This window comes from Ostrinia furnacalis, unplaced genomic scaffold, assembly GCF_004193835.3.
Source record: "Ostrinia furnacalis isolate ACB-3 unplaced genomic scaffold, ASM419383v2 OfSCF1403, whole genome shotgun sequence".
Taxonomy (NCBI): domain Eukaryota; kingdom Metazoa; phylum Arthropoda; class Insecta; order Lepidoptera; family Crambidae; genus Ostrinia; species Ostrinia furnacalis.
The window spans coordinates 101,940-122,043 of NW_021131642.1; the positions used below are offsets into that span (position 1 = coordinate 101,940).

Genomic DNA, 20,104 nt, shown 5'->3' on the forward strand with positions numbered 1-20,104 from the left:
CTATCAAAAGTAGGTAAATGTACTATTTTTTTATTAATTATAATTGCAAATATTTACACAAACTTGCAATATCTAGTACCATTTTATAATTTGTCTACATTAACTTCCCGAAGCGATGTGTTTATTTATATTATTTTGATTATTGTAAAAGGCTGTATTTACAAGTCCATTGCTACTTACTACACCTCTTCCTGAATGTGATGTGTAAGGGTTTATTCACATCTACTGGGAGTGCGACAATACCAAGCAGTGTGGACATACCTTTACACTCCATAGATGACTGTCTAGCTAGCACAGATTTGTTGTATCAATGTTATAAAAAATTTACTACGATATTCGCTGTCGCTATAAAATTCTAGATATTGCACATGGTATCAAAAGTTAGCACATAATCGCTAAAACGCGATATTTATCGCTACCCACAGCGGCAGCGAATACCACTTAAGCTTCTTATTTATTTTCTATCAGTGTGAATGCAGTCTTATAGATTACTGTATGGATCGAATACAATAGACCGATACAGTGGATGATATGTAAAATAAGTCTATTATGTCGTACTTATTTAAAAATCAATGTTTTGTATCTTGTTAGGTTCAAATCCATCTTCTCATAAAAAACGTTTATAAAACTAGCATGAGTTTAAAAAGTAAATTCAAGCTAGATATAATATTGAAACTCAAAGACACACGGTCTTCCATTGTATATTTGGTATCGTTTTACATTTCAAACCTAATTTTTAAATACTCGTAATAACTTTCACTAAGAAAATTACATGAAATAAAACACTTATTTACCTACTACGACGTTATATTTTTATGAATGCGAAGGTGGTATCTAAAATATATCTGTAATAATTATTTTTATTCCTACAAACGGTTTAAGTAACCAGCATAATGAAAATATGTTTTTACTAATGATGTGTTGTTTGCAGTGTTTTTTCTTTTGATGCTAATAATTTGTTGTTTTGCAGCGCTTATTATAAATAAATCTAATTATTATTAAGGGTACAGACGAACAAATAAAGACCTTTAGGGAACACCATGTCTGTTTTAAAATGGAATATTTAATCAATCATTTTATTATCTTGAATAGAATATAGACTGGCTTGGACATCTTCGCGTGAGTTAACTGAATATTCTTTTATTACAGAGAACAGGTGTTTCTTCATTGGAATGTATGGAGCTTAAATACATTGACTTGGTTTAGTGAACAAATACAAAAAAGTATATTATATAAACAAGTAAGATCCCGGCTGACTTTCAAGTGAAACAACTAAAGTGCGTTAATTAGTCATGTTAGGAACATGATAGATGACCTTACGTATCGAAATCATAAACATTTTCTGATAAGTTTCCTCACAGTTCTGGTTTTATACCTAATGTACTGGAATGTATACTTAAATTGCTATAAAAAAACTAGTAAACAGTTTTGATAAGTCGGATATTCTTGCGGTATCACAAATATAAATTAACATAGGAAGTTATTAAGCAAGTTGAAATGCAACAACAATAATTTACAAATAATATAACAACAACAGTTTCTTCGTATCTCAGATCTTCTCTTCAGGCCTTAACTTCACAAATATCTCTGACATGTACCAAAGCTCCGAAGCCAACCCTCTGTCTTCTGCCTTCCAAGACATAGAACTCTCTGAGCAATCAGCAAAGTACCTCCCCGTCACCTGATCGCAGTCATCCGACACTGCTAGGTATAGCGACGTCTGTGCACCTTCCTCAGGGCTTTTAAAGAACGTATACAGCACCAAACTCCGTATTTTGTCCAACAAGGTCGACCTATAAAGACTTGTGTTCACCTGCCCTGGATGCACACTGTTCACGACCACCCCGGTACCTTCCAGACGCTTCGCCAACTCGTTACTGAACAACACATTGCACAGTTTGCTGTTGCAGTAATTCTGGAACCATCCGTGGCGACCCTCCTCATTCATGTCCTGGATAGTGCCAAACTTGTGAAGCATGGACGACACAATTATCACTCGACTCGGTGCGGATTTCACCAGAATCGGAGTGAGAAGCACAGTCAGTAGAAAAGGCCCAAAATGGTTGACTTGCATATCCCGGATAATACCATCCTCAGTCTTCTTCAACCCCATACCGCTGGCGCCAGCGTTGTTTATCAAAACGTCCAATTTCGCTTCCATTCTTTTAAACTCTTCCACGAAATTTCTAATAGATTTAAAAGAGCTCAAATCCAAATAGATGTACTTCACTTTTTTGTTCTTAGTCGCTTTTATGATAGAATCAACAGCTTCTTGACCTTTCTTATCGTCTCGGCACCCCAGAATCACCTCAGCTCCTCGCCTGGCCAGCTCCAAAGCCGTGGCATATCCTATGCCACTATTCGCACCAGTCACTATAACTACTTTCCCCGTCATAACAGTATCAGCATAACATTTGCCATTAGATAATTTATTCAGAAACTTTATCAACACTAAAGTCACCAAAACCCAGAACAGCCACATGTTGTCTCGGAATAAGAATCAGCGAATTATGTAACCACGTCTAAAACGTAGCTAAGTTAATACACAACTGGCGATAGATAGCTCGTTCGTAATCAACGAGCGGCAGTTGGTGACCGATTATAACTTAATTTAATAATCCTAGATCCGCGTGTAATGATGCCCTAATCTTGCATCAAGTGATAAAATATGTTCATTGAAACAATTATTTAATATTGGACTGTAGAACTAGATAAATTAATTCCAAAGATAATTTTAACAACAAACTGTGTTAGTTCAGTTAAAATTATTGTTTTAAACTGAGAAAGAGTCATGCTCATGGCTGTTTCGTTTCTATAACTTTTTTGTTACTAAGAGCTGTATTTTTATTCTAATCTAATCAATCAAAAACATTTGTAACATACCTATCCTAGTCAGTCTGTAAAAACACCTAAAATCCCTAGTGGTTTTTAAAGGATATCGATATAATATCATGTAGGTACTTTGTTTTTCAAATGATAAATAAATCTCAAAAACACCTACTATTCCAGCTTAATCAAAAATAATAACTTGCAAAATTGTATAAGAAATAGTTTTTGCGTTGTTGTAGCAGAATTTAAAGAACAATAGGACATTTTTGTAATTAATTCTCATATCAGCAGTGATAACACCGGGTCAGACACTTAACTTCTTGATTGTAACAGCAGTGACACATTAACTACTGGCCCAGGCAGATTGTGGCAGGTGTGCGACCGACCTAAAGACCTGTCTACAAAGATTACTGGAGTACTTTGTAAGATCTTATTAAGAAGAATTAAAAATTTTCCTGTGTTTATTTGAATCTGTACCTACTTGTAAATTGATACTTTGTTACTTGTAATTATTTTAGCCAAGTATGTACTTCATGAGGTTCGTAATAGAAGTGTTGACACCACCAATCAATTGACGTACTTTTTAAAACTGTCAAAACGAAACCCTCCCAATGATTTTGTATGACACTACAAGCAAGTGACGTCACTATTTTGTCAGCTCAAATAAACTACTTTTTAAAATTACAATGCGACTAAAAATCGTAATTTACAGGTAATTTAAAATTAATTAAGTTTTTAAGACCAGAATGAAGTGTCTTTTTAGAGAAGTTGTGATTTCGAATTATTGGGGAATGGTGTCAAATTGTCTATTGGCTAAAATACTGCGTAAATCTCATTGGTACTATAAAATTCCGGGATGGACACTAGTATCTCTAAAACGATTACATAATTTGATATAGCGTTCGTCAATGCCGCAAAAAACATTTACCTAAATAATGTTATCAATTACATACCATTGAAATGATAAAAATGCGCGTAATCGAATTATTTGTTTATTTTCGTCTATTAAATAAGAATAAATCTGCGAAAAGTCTGTAGTTTTCGTCGGCCGATAGTTTAACCGGGTTGATAAACAGTATGAACAAATATGAGTACATCAGGTAGGTAGCTGGTATCGGCCGATTCCTCATACAATAGAAGCCGACAAAACCATTGGATGATGAAAATATGCGAGAGAATTTCAACGACCTGCACAAAAACAAAAGCAAACCTGAGTTTTCTAGTTCCAGTATTTTAACAAATGAAATTAAGCTCCATACTTTTACGACGACGATTCTAGATTTACTCTAAACTAGTAGCTTTAAGGCCGCGGCTTCGCCTGCGTGAAAAAAGTTCTGATTTAGGGTTTTCCCGGAAATTATTCGAATTTATCTCGCCGTAAAAACCATCCTTGGACTTCAACGAACAATTTAAAAAAAGAATTGGTTAATTGGTCCAGGCGTTGTTGAGTTATGCGCTTACCCACACATTTTATTGTCATTAATTCGTTACATTTTAAACAGACATGGTGTTATTTATCTGCATCAAATTACACACCGTTTACCACTTAATTTCTCCCCATTCGTATAATGGTGCGTCCAGTCTGGGCGAACGGGCTCGCGCAGTGTGGACGCACCATAACAAAGCAATGTTTTCTTCCGTTTGATGTGATATCTGCCGTATTAAACAGACTTGCCAAAAGGAGGAGTTTATACAGGGTGGAAACGATAAGTGATCTCACTCGGTTATTTCTAAACTATACAAGATATCGAAAAACTGCTTACTGATCCTAAAAGTGCTTCATGAGCTCTATCCAAAGGTACCAATAATAGGTTACATAATAAATTGGATCTATCTGAAAATTCAATGTTTCCAGCCTCCATACATTTAGTAAAACCTCATAATATTAAAAACTATACAAGATATCCAAAAACTGGTAACTGATCCTGAAAGTGCTTCACGAGCTCTATCCAATGGTACCAATCATAAGTTATAAAATAAACTGGATCCATTCGAAAATTCAATGTTTTCAGCTTCCATACATTTAATACTGCCACAATCATAGCACTCTTCTTCTCTCTCGTCTTGATAATATTATAGCAAGTAAAGCCTAAAACCAATGTTTTCCGTGAATAATTTTAAATAAGAATGCAATTCACGAATAAATTTTAAGTGTTTATTATTTAAAATAAAAAAAATTAACATTTCTAATATTGTGTGGCTGGCATAGTGGCATACATTTAGTATGGAGACTGAAAACATTGAATTTTCGGATAGATCCAGTTTATTCTGTAACCTATTACTGATATCGTTTGAAAGAGCTTGTAAAGCACTTTCAGAATCAGTAATCAGTTTTTCGATATCTTGTATAGTTTAGAAATAATCGAGTGAGATCACTTAACGTTTCCACCCTGTATATCCCTGCCATAATAACATTGTTGTAATTTGGTTCGGTTTGGCCCAACAGTTGTATGGAGCCGCGATGGGCGGCGGCGCAGGCGTAGCCGGGGTGGCGGGGGGCGCGGGGCAACACGCCCCCATCCCCACACAGCCGCAGAGGAACTTCAGGAAAGGTGAGCTATTGATTTATTTTGTTTATGTTCCAAAGAAAATACATACACTCGGCATCAAATAAATCGCACCTCCCGCGACAAGCACTTATCAAACGTATGCATCCCCACTTCCTACCAACATTGGTACCATTTGAAAGCCTAGTTCTAAACTTCATTTCATTAAAGGAAAGGTTTTTACCCCAAAAATGGTAGAGATGGGTTATACTAGGTAAATTTGATACTAGGTGCACCTATTCCAAGTATTTATTAATACGTGATCCAAATACCTGTTCCACTTAGTACGTAGTAATTTACCATACTTGACGCGACTAGTGCGGAGTGCGGACTAATCCACGTATTATGACTTTAAAATACAATTTTCTTTGAAAAGATACAACCGTAGTATTAATAATGCAATTTGAAATTGAATAACTTGTAGAATAGAATGTTTCTTCTATAAAAAATAAACACTTCAAAAATCGGACGTGTGACGGCTCATGTCAAACTGAGAGTGTTCCATTTCAACATTTTTTCACATCGCTCACAAAACGCTTACAGATTAAAGAAATATCACAGATATCGCTAAATTTATCAACGTTGATGTCAAAAATAGCAAATCTCCATACATGTAAAGGAACACGCCCAAATTGACAAAGAAACACAGACAAAAAATCTTGGTGACAAAACTCCCCATGGGTCATCTACTACCAAAAATTTCTGGGAACTTTTGTCACCACCGGTATTTTAGCGGGTAACTTCTCAGAAACAGGAGTTAAATTCTATCTAGGGCATGCATTATTCGTTCGATATTGGTATTCGAATATTTCGAATACTAAAATTTATGGTATTCGAATACTTCGGATAAAACGATTTTTTCGAATACTACTATTTTCAAAATAATGTAAATTAAAGGAAACACTTTTTTGTCTATAATCATTTTAATAAGGATCAATTAACTTCAATAACTAGTTACTTGAAAAAAAAAACGCTGCTATCGAAGGTATTTGAAAAAATACTGTTCAAACGAATGAATCCCCAGATCGGTGATCTGATACCTGAACACCAATTTGGTTTCCGGGAAAGACACTCCACAACTGAACAGGTCTACAGAACCACAAACATCATCTCAGAAGTACTAGAAAAGAAACGATACTGCTCAGCTGCGTTCTTGGACATAAGTCAAGCCTTCGACAATGTCTGGCATAAAGGGCTCTTGTACAAACTGAAACAGAACCTCCCATGCCCGTTCTACGAAATACTTAAGTCGTATTTGAAAGACAGATGCTTTGAAGTCAGATCTGGAGACTCTTGTTCTGCCCTATGCAACATAACGTCCGGTATATCCCAGGGTAGTGTCTTGGGGCCCGTGTTATACCTATTGTTTACCGCAGACCTGCCAACAACTGCAAATACATTCACAGGAACCTTTGCTGACGACAATGTAACAATAGCAACACACGACGATCCAGTCACGGCCTAATTCTATCTCCAGGAAAGCCCGACGGAAANTAATGTTTATACTTTTTTTAAGAAACACATTGCGACTTTTTATTAGTCAGACCAAAACTTTATACAAACTTAATGTGTCTAGTTGCTCGGCAGTCAATGCCTAACCAAAACTGAGACAAAAGCCGATGACATCACTATTTTTCCATATCAATTGACTTACTTTTTCGTTCATTTCAAAGCAATTAAAAATCAAATTGATGGCCAAGAGGTCGACCGCGATTTTGGTAGCCCGCGAGAGTTAAATAAACTGAACTTATTTTAAAATGTACTAACTATTCGCGCCAAGAACACTGACTATCTATCTACCTATAATTATAGGTACTCACACGCTTCAGGTCGGTCGTAACATGGTAGTATTGTTGCTGCTAAAATGTTCAATTTCACTCTTCTAAACTCTACCTTGCAGTCGACCGCAAGAAATATTTTCGAGCATATGTAGACCTCACAGGTCAAAAGTTTGGCCACCCCTGGTGTAGATCATAATAATAATGTGTTTAGAAAAGTTGTGCTTCGTAAATGTTGTTAAATACCCACTCAGTCTCTAACCTGTGTATCTCCACCCCACCAGTGGGCGTGGGATCAGGCGTGCAGGTGGCGGCGGCGACGGGGCAGCCGCTGCTGGCGCCGGCGCCCATGCAGCCCTTCATGCCGTACTCGCACCCGCACTCGGCGCCGCACCCGCAGCCGCTGCAGTACCAGCACATGGTGAGTCCCCATAGCAAGACGGACCTGTAGTCTGGTCGCCGAGCACGTAGAATCTTGTCCGATGACCCCAAGCTACCCATCCTTAGCGCTCGCGCGTAATTATGTTGCTGTCGCGCTCGCACCCGCACTTCGCGCCGCACCCGCAGCCGCTGCAGTACCAGCACATGGTGAGTCATCATCATCATCATCATCATCTCAGCCGTAGGACGTCCACTGCTGCCCAATGTTCATTGTTGCCCCGTTGGTAGCGGCCTGCGTCCAGCGCCTTCCTGTTAAAGTCCAGTCGCGGAGCAGATAGAATTTCGTTCAATGACCCCAAGCTACCCATCCTCGCACCTGCACTCCGCGCCGCACCCACAGCCGCTGCAGTACTAGCACATGGTGAGTCCCCATAGCAAGACGGACCTGTAGTCTGGTCGCCGAGCACGTAGAATCTTGTCCAATGACCCCAAGCTACCCATCCTTAGCGCTCGCGCGTAATTATGTTGCTGTTGCGCTCGCACCCGCACTTCGCGCCGCACCCGCAGCCGCTACAGTACCAGCACATGGTGAGTCATCATCATCATCATCTCAGCCGTAGGACGTCCACTGCTGCCCAATGTTCAATGTTGCCCCGTTGGTAAAGCTTGGTCCGTGAGCACGTAGAATTTTGTCCAATGACCCCAAGTTACCCATCCTTATCGCTCGCGCGTAATTATATTGCTGTCGCGACTGTGCAACCGGCACCAGCAGTGAGTGTGCGAGCGCAATAGCAACATAATTACGCGCGAGCAATAAGGATGGGTAGCTTGGGGTCATTGGACAAAATTCTACGTGCTCACAGAACAGGCTTTAGCGGCCTGCGTCCAGCGCCTTCCTGCTAAAGTCCAGTCGCCGAGCAGATAGAATTTTGTTCAATGACCCCAAGCTACCCATCCTTATCGCACACTCAGTGCGGCTGCCCGTCGCATATTCGCGACAGGAATATAATTACACGCGAGCGATAAGGATCGGTAGCTTGGGGTCATTGGACGACATTCTATTGGCTGGGCGACCGGACATTACCTTTACGATGTTGTTGGTCCACCTTGTGGGTACATGGTAAGTATCCCCCATAGATTAACGAAGCTATAGCTGTAGCCTGAGGTATGGGAGAAGCACGTGAGGGTTTTTTTTTGTTACGTCAAATGGCAGTGATACTTCAGATTTGTATGCTCTGTGATCTGTCACGTCATAATTATGTTAAAATCACCGGTTCCTAGATAAAACCATCGGCTGCTACGTAACCAGCACATGATGAGTTCTACCCATTATATGTATGTACCACCTGAATTCCACATTTACCTATGTTTTACAAATAAATGATTTGATTTGATGAATATGCCTTTTATGCAGAGTACAAAAGGAGAAAAGTTATAAGATGACAATGAGCTATCGTATTGGCTTCATTATCTTCATCATTGCTGTGCTGCGCCAAAATGTTAATCTAAATAATTTAACATATTATTTCTCTCGTGAACTATGTATATGACGTTCTTAGAAAAATAAGGTCTTAAAACCTATCTATCCAATGCTCAAATCACAAGAACCAAAGACTCAGCGCTCACCAACAGTTCCCCCACCAGGTGCGGATGTACCACGGCGGCGGCGTCGGCGTGGGCGGCGGCGAAGTGGGCGTGGCCGGCGTGGGCTACGCCCCGCCGCCGTCGCCGTCGCCCATGCCGGAGCAAATGCGAATTTGTCATTGTGAGAAATAGACATTTGAGAAGTTGTCATTCCGAGCTGAAACGATTTTATCTGTTACGAACTATTTGACGCTGACTACAAGAACCAAAAACTCAGCTCTCACCAACAGTTCCCCCACCAGGTGCGGATGTACCACGGCGGCGGCGTAGGCGTGGGCGGTTCCGGCGTGGGCGGCGGCGAAGTAGGCGTGGGCTACGCCCCGCCCCCGGCGCCTTCGCCGTCGCCCACGCCGGAGCAAATGCGAATTTGTCATTGTGAGAAATAGACATTTGAGAAGTTATCATTCCGAGCTGAAACGATTTTATCTGTTACGAACTATTTGACGCTGACTACAAGAACCAACGCTCCATCGCTCTTTGGGTGACCTTGAGCCTTCTTATGAGGCCCATAGTAAGCGACCACGTCTCAGAGCCATACACCATCACTGCCTGGGGGAGGCCTTTGTCCAGCAGTGGACGTCTTTCGGCTGAAACGAACGAACGAACGAACGAACAAGAACCAAAAACTCAGCTCTCACCAACAGTTCCCCCACCAGGTGCGGATGTACCACGGCGGCGGCGTCGGCGTGGGCGGCGGCGAAGTGGGCGTGGCCGGCGTGGGCTACGCCCCGCCCCCGGCGCCGTCGCCGTCGCCCACGCCGGAGCAAATGCGAATTGTCATTGTGAGAAATAGACATTTGAGAAGTTGTCATTCCGAGCTGAAACGATTTTATCTGTTACGAACTATTTGACGCTGTCTACAAGAACCAAAAACTCAGCTCTCACCAACAGTTCCCCCACCAGGTGACATCAGGTAGGTAGCTGGTATCGGCCGATTCCTCATACAATAGAAGCCGACAAAACCATTGGATGATGAAAATATGCGAGAGAATTTCAACGACCTGCACAAAAACAAAAGCAAACCTGAGTTTTCTAGTTCCAGTATTTTAACAAATGAAATTAAGCTCCATACTTTTACGACGACGATTCTAGATTTACTCTAAACTAGTAGCTTTAAGGCCGCGGCTTCGCCTGCGTGAAAAAAGTTCTGATTTAGGGTTTTCCCGGAAATTATTCGAATTTATCTCGCCGTAAAAACCATCCTTGGACTTCAACGAACAATTTAAAAAAAGAATTGGTTAATTGGTCCAGGCGTTGTTGAGTTATGCGCTTACCCACACATTTTATTGTCATTAATTCGTTACATTTTAAACAGACATGGTGTTATTTATCTGCATCAAATTACACACCGTTTACCACTTAATTTCTCCCCATTCGTATAATGGTGCGTCCAGTCTGGGCGAACGGGCTCGCGCAGTGTGGACGCACCATAACAAAGCAATGTTTTCTTCCGTTTGATGTGATATCTGCCGTATTAAACAGACTTGCCAAAAGGAGGAGTTTATACAGGGTGGAAACGATAAGTGATCTCACTCGGTTATTTCTAAACTATACAAGATATCGAAAAACTGCTTACTGATCCTAAAAGTGCTTCATGAGCTCTATCCAAAGGTACCAATAATAGGTTACATAATAAATTGGATCTATCTGAAAATTCAATGTTTCCAGCCTCCATACATTTAGTAAAACCTCATAATATTAAAAACTATACAAGATATCCAAAAACTGGTAACTGATCCTGAAAGTGCTTCACGAGCTCTATCCAATGGTACCAATCATAAGTTATAAAATAAACTGGATCCATTCGAAAATTCAATGTTTTCAGCTTCCATACATTTAATACTGCCACAATCATAGCACTCTTCTTCTCTCTCGTCTTGATAATATTATAGCAAGTAAAGCCTAAAACCAATGTTTTCCGTGAATAATTTTAAATAAGAATGCAATTCACGAATAAATTTTAAGTGTTTATTATTTAAAATAAAAAAAATTAACATTTCTAATATTGTGTGGCTGGCATAGTGGCATACATTTAGTATGGAGACTGAAAACATTGAATTTTCGGATAGATCCAGTTTATTCTGTAACCTATTACTGATATCGTTTGAAAGAGCTTGTAAAGCACTTTCAGAATCAGTAATCAGTTTTTCGATATCTTGTATAGTTTAGAAATAATCGAGTGAGATCACTTAACGTTTCCACCCTGTATATCCCTGCCATAATAACATTGTTGTAATTTGGTTCGGTTTGGCCCAACAGTTGTATGGAGCCGCGATGGGCGGCGGCGCAGGCGTAGCCGGGGTGGCGGGGGGCGCGGGGCAACACGCCCCCATCCCCACACAGCCGCAGAGGAACTTCAGGAAAGGTGAGCTATTGATTTATTTTGTTTATGTTCCAAAGAAAATACATACACTCGGCATCAAATAAATCGCACCTCCCGCGACAAGCACTTATCAAACGTATGCATCCCCACTTCCTACCAACATTGGTACCATTTGAAAGCCTAGTTCTAAACTTCATTTCATTAAAGGAAAGGTTTTTACCCCAAAAATGTGTCACTACAAGGATCCAGAGTCACTTCTTCAAAAAATAGGTAGTTACGCTATAGCCATTTTTTATGACTTTAAAACTGTTAAGTTGGGATTAATCGCTATCCATCTGTTAAAGAAGACACGTGAGATCTTTATTTGGTTTTATAACCATAAAAATTGGTCTAATTGATCCCAGAGGTGAGCCCAAAGTGAAGTCTATTTTCAAGTCACATTTATGGTATATGTTAATCATTTATTTAGAAATGAAATGTATTTTTCTTTGAGGATATTTATTGGGCTTTCAAATAACACCAATATTGTTGGGGTACCATGATTGTGTCAGAAGAAAATCTTTAAAGTTCGCGTCGCGGAAGGTGCGGTTTATTTGATGTTGAGTGTAGTTAAAAAATGTTTATTAGCAAAACTAAAATAACAGGTAACCAAGGATACACCATGGGATGATGTAGTGAGGATACGCCACTTTTTTCGCGATAAATCAAAAAATGTTTGCTAGTTCTTTTTACTTACTTTTTAGAATCAAAACGTGATTAAAATCTGAGTTTTTAAAATAAATATTGATGAGTAAGGGCTGATTTTTCAATCGTCAGAATAAACTTGTCATTTTGACATATTTCCCATACTGAAACTATCAATGTGCCAAACTTATTCTTCAGTTAAAAGTTATCTGACGATAAAAAAAATCAGCCCTTAGCTTAGGGAAGTTGAGCATTGATATTTTGATAATTTTCTCAACCCGTTTGGTTAGAGAGGGAAATCCCTCACTACCCATGCAAAATTAGAGGTTCTGTAGAAGTGGGGACTATATGACGTGATGATGTTTATTATTGGTAAATGTTGTCAAACACCCACTAAACGTCTTAATGTTTGTGTCTTCTACCCCACCAGTGGGCGTGGGATCAGGCGTGCAGGTGGCGGCGGCGACGGGGCAGCCGCTGCTGGCGCCGGCGCCCATGCAGCCCTTCATGCCGTACTCGCACCCGCACTCGGCGCCGCACCCGCAGCCGCTGCAGTACCAGCACATGGTGAGTCATCATCATCATCATCATCATCATCATCTCAGCCGTAGGACGTCCACTGCTGCCCAATGTTCAATGTTGCCCCGTTGGTAAAGCTTGGTCCGTGAGCACGTAGAATTTTGTCCAATGACCCCTAACTACCCATCCTTATCGCTCGCGCGTAATTATATTGCTGTCGCGACTGTGCAACTGGCACCAGCAGTGAGTGTGCGAGCGCAATAGCAACATAATTACGCGCGAGCAATAAGGATGGGTAGCTTGGGGTCATTGGACAAAATTCTACGTGCTCACAGACCAGGCTTTAGCGGCTTGCGTCCAGCGCCTTCCTGCTAAAGTCCAGTCGCTGAGCAGATAGAATTTCGTTCAATGACCCCAAGCTACCCATCCTCGCACCCGCACTCCGCGCCGCACCCGCAGCCGCTGCAGTACCAGCACATGGTGAGTCATCATCATCTCAGCCGTAGGACGTCCACTGCTGCCCAATGTTCAATGTTGCCCCGTTGGTAGCGGCCTGCGTCCAGCGCCTTCCTGCTGAAGTCCAGTCGCCGAGCAGATAGAATTTCGTTCAATGACCCCAAGCTACCCATCCTCGCACCCGCAGCCGCTGCAGTACCAGCACATGGTGAGTCCCCATAGCAAGACGGACCTGTAGTCTGGTCGCCGAGCACGTAGAATCTTGTCCAATGACCCCAAGCTACCCATCCTTAGCGCTCGCGCGTAATTATGTTGCTGTCGCGCTCGCACCCGCACTTCGCCCCGCACCCGCAGCCGCTGCAGTACCAGCACATGGTGAGTCATCATCATCATCATCATCATCATCATCATCATCATCTCAGCCGTAGGACGTCCACTGCTGCCCAATGTTCAATGTTGCCCCGTTGGTAGCGGCCTGCGTCCAGCGCCTTCCTGCTAAAGTCCAGTCGCCGAGCAGATAGAATTTCGTTCAATGACCCCAAGCTACCCATCCTCGCACCCGCAGCCGCTGCAGTACCAGCACATGGTGAGTCCCCATAGCAAGACGGACCTGTAGTCTGGTCGCCGAGCACGTACAATTTTGTCCAATGACCCCAAGCTACCTCACTGCTCGCACACTCACTGCGGGCGCCCGTCGCACAGTCGCGACGGCAATATAATTACGCGCGAGCGATAAGGATGGGTAGATTGGGATCATTGGACAAAATTCTACGTGCTCACAGAACGGGCTTTAGTTATCCTTCTGATTGGGCCATGGTGCATGGAGTGCCCCCAATACCCCAGCCTTCCAGATGAAAACGTCGGCCTCTGGATTACCACCACATGATGAGTGGCCCTCTTACAGACTTGCAAGTGATAGTAGCCGCTCCAGTACCTCCATATACCATAAATTGTGTGTGCCCCCAATACCACAGCCTTCCAGATAAGTGATTCAGGACATCCAGGGCTTTAGGAAAGACTCCCGGAGCCTGTAAGACAGACTTCTCCAGACTCAGACTCACCAGTTGGCGGTCACTGTAGAATAAGGTCCCGTCACTCGCTAGTGGTTAAGAAAGTGGCGCCAACTGGTGCAGCAGTAGGAAGGCTATCGCATCTGCACTTATCAGGATGGCGACTCTGTAGTTTAAGGGCCAGTGACAGGACTCGCTATTAGTGCCAACTGTTGAATATAAAAACGGTAGCCCTCATTCTACGAAGATTGAGATCTTGGTCATTAATTACATTTTATAAATTCAATGTGTTCATCATCTTACAGTCAGCGTCAAATAGTTCGTGACACCCAAAGTAGCCAAAAAGTTCGCAACATGTCTTTGTTACAATGAGGGCTATCGTTTTTATACTTAACAGTTGGCACCCCTGGCGATTGACAGGACCTTACTCTACAGTGGCGCCATCTTGATGAGTGCAAATGCGATAGTCCTCCTACCACTTTAGCGCTCACCAGTTGGTGCCACTGTCTTCGCTACTAGCAAGTGACAGGACCTTACTCTACAGTGGCTAACTGGTGAGCGCTAAAACGATAGCCCTCATTGGAATAAAGTTGTGTTGTCAACTTTTTGGTAATGGTAATTTTATCTGTCACGAACTATTTGACGCTGTCTACAAGAACCAAAAACTCAGCGCTCACCAACAGTTCCCCCACCAGGTGCGGATGTACCACGGCGGCGGCGTCGGCGTGGGCGGTTCCGGCGTGGGCGGCGGCGAAGTGGGCGTGGCCGGCGTGGGCTACGCCCCGCCCCCGGCGCCGTCGCCCACGCCGGAGCAAATGCGAATTTGTCATTGTGAGAAATAGACATTTGAGAAGTTGTCATTCCGAGCTGAAACGATTTTATCTGTTACGAACTATTTGACGCTGACTGTTCAAGAAACAAAAACTCAGCTCTCACCAACAGTTCCCCCACCAGGTGCGGATGTACCACGGCGGTGGCGTAGGCGTGGGCGGTTCCGGCGTGGGCGGCGGCGAAGTGGGCGTGGCCGGCGTGGGCTACGCCCCGCCCCCGGCGCCGTCGCCGGCCGCGGCCGCGTCGCCGGCGCTGTACCCGCCGCCGTCGCCGGCGCACACGCCGCATCCGCAGCACGCGCACCATCCGCACCACGCGCCGCACCATCCGCACCATCATTACCAGCAGCCGCCTTTCCAGGTATCAACCTTGCTGAATGTACAGTCACGGAATGAAAAGGTTCGTCAGCTTTCAAATTGATTCCTTCAACGAATCGCGAGCACATATTACCTTTTGAAACTATGTTACAGAATAATCTCGAGTTAGAGAAAATAATCTTTAACTGTTCGCCAGTAAAGTTCAAAATTAGATCAAAGTTGTTTGACGATTTAACTTGTCAAGAAGATTATTATGATTGATAAACTAAAACCTTCTTGTTGGTTCAACCTGCCATTACCTATCTATTAAATAAAAAAAACTACATTTTGTAACATTGCACTGATGGGATAGAAAAATAAACAAGCAAAACCTTATTCGTTAGCAAACGTCATATTTATTTAAATGTTAGCAGCACTGTTTCTTGCACGGTTATGTTGGCAGGTTTGACTCTTACAGTACCTAGTGCAAGCGAAAACCGACACTAAGGTGACGAACCTTTTCATTCCGCGACTGTACGTTTGTTAGTTTCAGCCAAATGACGTCCACTACTGAACAAAGGCCTCCTCTAAGGCCCAGAACAGACGGTGAAACGCAACTGCAACGAAACTGCAACTTTGTGATGATTCTGATGAATGAAACTGAAAGTTTCAAACTGGTCGCGTCATGTGTGGTCTCTCAACGGACGCTATGGCAGAAACTTAGATGCAACTCAAAAGTAACTAGCAGTTGCAGTTTCGTTGCAGTTGCCTTTCACCGTCTGTTCTGGGCCTAAGGATTTCCACAACGATCGGTCGACGTCGGTCCACCTAGTGGGAGGCCTGCCCACACTACGTCTTTCGGCTCGTGGTTACTTTCGGCCACTGGTACAATAGTACAGTGGGTCACAGTTCCAGCTACACATTTCCGTTTTTTGCTCTCGCTCGCTCTCATCAAATGGTAATTCTTTGCGATAGAACGAAACGACATGACCAGAAAATGGGTAGCTGGACCGTGGCCGAATGAACTATTCGTTAGTTTCAGCCAAATGACGTCTTACTGTCAACCAAGTGACAAGGGCCTCCTCCAAAGATTTTCATAACGATCGCATTTAGGTGCTTCCCATGACCCGCGACGTCGTTCCATCTAGTGGGCGGCCTGCCCACGTCTTTCGACTTGTGGTTGCCACTCGAGAATGTACAGTGGGTCACAGTTCCAACTACCCATTTCCGTTTTTTCTCTCGCTCTCTACAAATGGTGATTCTTTGCGGTAGAACAAGACGTCATGACCGAAAATGGGTAGCTGGGACTGTGGCCTATAGTACGTTCATTAGTTTCCCCAAGGATTCCACAACGATCGGTCCGGCGCTGCCCGCATTAAGGTGTTTCCCGTGACTCGCGACGTCGGTCCACCTATTGGGAAGCCTGCTCAAACGGGCATAAGTTTCTTCCGCTACTTCTCATGGCATTTGGTCTCCGAGAGAAAGATACGCAGCAAACATGCTTGTGTTAGAAAATGACATTATTCGTTGAAGCTGTGAAATGAAATATTTTGCTGAGCACACAAATTCTTAATCTAAACTTATCGATAAATGAATAATCTATGTAATAAATAAAATTGCCAGTTGTTAGCCACATAAAACGTATCGCCTCCGAGCGTTCAGTAAACAAAAAGGGCAAACGATTGAAAAGGCAGTCCATGTATCAGGTGCTGTGTCCGCTGATGGGCCCGGGCGCTGCCGGCTCGCACCACCACCACCACCACCACGTGGCCTACCTCAACCACGCGCCGCCCACCGCCAGCCCGCCGCACCACCCGCACCCGCTGCAGGTACTGTGACCCGTGTAGCGCCGGGATAAGGTCCAGGCTCCACCACCACCACCACCACGTGGCCTACCTCAACCACGCGCCGCCCACCGCCAGCCCGCCGCACCACCCGCACCCGCTGCAGGTATTGTGAGCCTTGTGGCGCTCGGGATAAGGTCCACTAGTCCAGGCTAGCACCACCACCGCCACTCGCTGCAGATACGCGACTATGAGCCTTCCGGCGCTAAAGACTAGGTCCAGGCTCACACCATCACCACCAGATAAGCGACTGTGAGCCTTGCGGCGCTAGTGATAAGGTCCAGGTTTGCATCATCACCACCAGCCACTGCAAATACGCGACTGTGAACCTTGTGACGCTTGTGGTAAGGTCTAGGCTCGTACCACCACCCGTTGCAGGTACTGTGAGCCTTGTAGCGCCGGAATAAGGTCCAGGCTCACACCATCACTACCAGATTAGCGACTGTGAGCCTTGCGGCGCTAGTGTTAAGGTCTAGGCTCGTAGCACCACCCGTTGCAGGTACTGTGAGCCTAGTGGCGCCGGGATGAGGTCCAGGGTCATACCACCACCACCAGATACGCGACTATGAGCCTTGCGGCGCTAGTGATAAGGTTCAGGCTTGCACCACCACCACCATCCGTTGCAGATAAACCACTGTGAGCCTTGCGGCGCTAGTGATTAAGTCCAGGTTTGCATCATCACCACCACCCGCTGCAGAAACGCGACTGTGAGCCTTGTGGCGCTCAGGGTAAGGTCCAGGCTCACACCACCACCACCAGACCGGTTAACCGGTCCAATTCGCTTAAGAGCCTAAGTACTGAAAAAATTGATTTGCGGCTTAAGGCATTCATTTCTCAAAACAGAAAATACATTCACACATTGAGAAACACTGGTTAGTAATTTTTTCATCATGGAGCGGATATGTTGCAGCTTATAACTATATTAGATTAATCACACAGGTACACACGGCCACACTGTAAACTATCCATTTCCGTTTTTGCTCTAACTCTCATCAAATGGTGTTTTTTGCGATAGAACGAGACGACATGACAGGCAATGGATAGTTAACACTGTTGGCTATGGTACAGTCTAATCACATACACTTCAACCAATAATAAATACACTTACAATTGAATCAATACACATACAATAGACTAGTTTCCTAAAAAAATTTCTTTGTCCGTCATGTTTAATATCAAAAAATATTGGACACGTGTATTTTTATTTGTCAATCTAACAAATTATTACATAGTTATGGTGCGTTGAAGTTCCACGCGACGTCACAAAGTGCGGCACTTTTAAGCACTCATTGACGTCACGGGCCTCTTCTTTTGAACTTTGGCGCGCTTTATCTCTTTAAATTTTCATTACTTTGAAAAAGTGAAAAATACGTGTAGAGTATTTTTTGATAAGTTAACTGACGGACTAATTAAAACTCTTGCTTTTTGACCCAGGAAACATCCCTATTACATTTTGTTGAGTGAAATAAATATCGTTATGGATGTAACTCTCCTTTTCTCCCACAGCAGGTCCTCCTCCCGCCAGGCCACGGCTCGTCCGGGGGGTCGACGACGCCCGGCGTGCACGGCCACCCGTAACGCGGCCCGCCGCCCCGCGCGCTGCCACAGCCGCGGGCCCACACGCGACCGCCGTGCTAAGCCGCCGCTGCCTAGGTTAGTTAGGTTATGGGACCCACTCGTTCGGTAGATAGCCACTGGGTGCGCAATTGAGATATCTATATAATATATAATTTAGTAGCCACTGATAATGGTGGATAACTTAAGTATCCACTTGATGCGCAATTGAGATATCCACTAGATGCGCTGTTGTGTAATTTTAGTAGCCACAGAAAAATTTTGATATCCATTTGATGCGCAAATAAGATATCCACTGGGTGTGCTGTTGTGTCATTTTTATCCACTGAGTGTGCTCTTGTGTAAAAAAGTAGCCACAGAAAAATTTAGGTATCCACTGGGTGTGCTCTCGTGTAAATTAGTAGCCACAGTAAAAAAAAATGATATCCACTTGATGCGCAAATAAGATATCCACTTGGGAGCTACTGTGTACTTTTAGTAGCCACAGAAAAATTGAGGTATCCACGGGGTGTGCTATTATGTAATACTAGAAAAAGATGGATAGCTAAAATATCCACTAGATGCGCTATTATGTAATTCAAAAAATAGCCACTGGAAAAAGGTGGATAGCTAAGAGATCCACTTGATGCCCTGTTGTGTAATTGATGGGATAGCCACTGGAAATAGATGGATAGCTAAGATATCCACTGGAAGCGCTATTGTGTAACTAAAAATAGCCTTTTCAGTGGCTATCCCTACTACTACACAGTGGGAAATTAAGTAATCAAATTGGCGATTTTTTAAATTTTACTGATAGCCACTGAAATTGGTGGCAATCCAGTGTGGTGTCCCAATATCCACTTGATGCGCTATAATGTAATTGTAAGGATAGCCACTGAATAATGGTGGACTATTGAGTAATCCTGTGCGATATCCTCTTGTTTTGTAATTCTAAAGTAACAGCCACTGAAAACGGTGGATAACTGTGTCATCGAGTGCGATTTCTTGCACGATATCCAGTTGGTGCGCTTTTGTATAATCCTGAAGTAATAGCTACCGAAAAATAGTGGACAGCTGCGTCATCCAGTGCGATATACTACTGAACAGTGGGGAACAAATATAATCCGCTACGATTGGTGGAGATGTAAATTATAAAGGTCGTCATGCAATTTGTTTAATGGACATTTCCAGCTTGGTCTGTGTTGTAAAATCGCTGTTAAGTGTAATCCTTTAATGTGATATCCACTAATTTTGGTGGACCTGTAAATTGCATAGTTATTGCCACTTGTCTAATCGAACTAGATGTAAATTCGATATAGCATTATATCATGCTAGGTTTCGAACAGTGGAGGTTATCTATAGCGTCACTGTTCCACTAATTATTACTTAGGCTAGTCATACGAACATAA

The 20,104-nt window shown here is 43.1% G+C and overlaps 2 protein-coding genes and 1 pseudogene across 3 annotated transcripts; 2 read left to right on the plus strand and 1 right to left on the minus strand.

Annotated features, from left to right (window-relative positions):
* Positions 1-1,423: 1,423 nt before the first annotated feature.
* Positions 1,424-2,643, minus strand: LOC114352539 (retinol dehydrogenase 14 pseudogene; annotated as a pseudogene).
* Positions 2,644-5,244: 2,601 nt separating this feature from the next.
* LOC114352536 (lysyl oxidase homolog 1-like) lies at positions 5,245-10,029 on the plus strand. Its single transcript, XM_028304161.1, has 4 exons — positions 5,245-5,381; positions 7,438-7,574; positions 9,421-9,507; positions 9,835-10,029. The coding sequence occupies exons 1-4, from the start codon at positions 5,291-5,293 to the stop codon at positions 10,027-10,029; spliced, it is 510 nt and encodes a 169-aa protein (XP_028159962.1). The 5' UTR covers positions 5,245-5,290.
* A 1,375-nt stretch (positions 10,030-11,404) lies between these two features.
* LOC114352533 (GS homeobox 2-like) lies at positions 11,405-19,154 on the plus strand. 2 transcript variants are annotated; one of them, XM_028304158.1, is made up of 5 exons: positions 11,405-11,543; positions 12,616-12,752; positions 15,113-15,361; positions 16,992-17,247; positions 18,648-19,154. In XM_028304158.1, the coding sequence occupies exons 1-4, from the start codon at positions 11,453-11,455 to the stop codon at positions 17,133-17,135; spliced, it is 621 nt and encodes a 206-aa protein (XP_028159959.1). In that variant the 5' UTR covers positions 11,405-11,452; the 3' UTR covers positions 17,136-17,247; positions 18,648-19,154. The 2 variants fall into 2 exon arrangements, with proteins under 2 accessions (XP_028159959.1, XP_028159960.1); XM_028304159.1 differs by having other exon boundaries at positions 17,004-17,247.
* Positions 19,155-20,104: the final 950 nt, after the last annotated feature.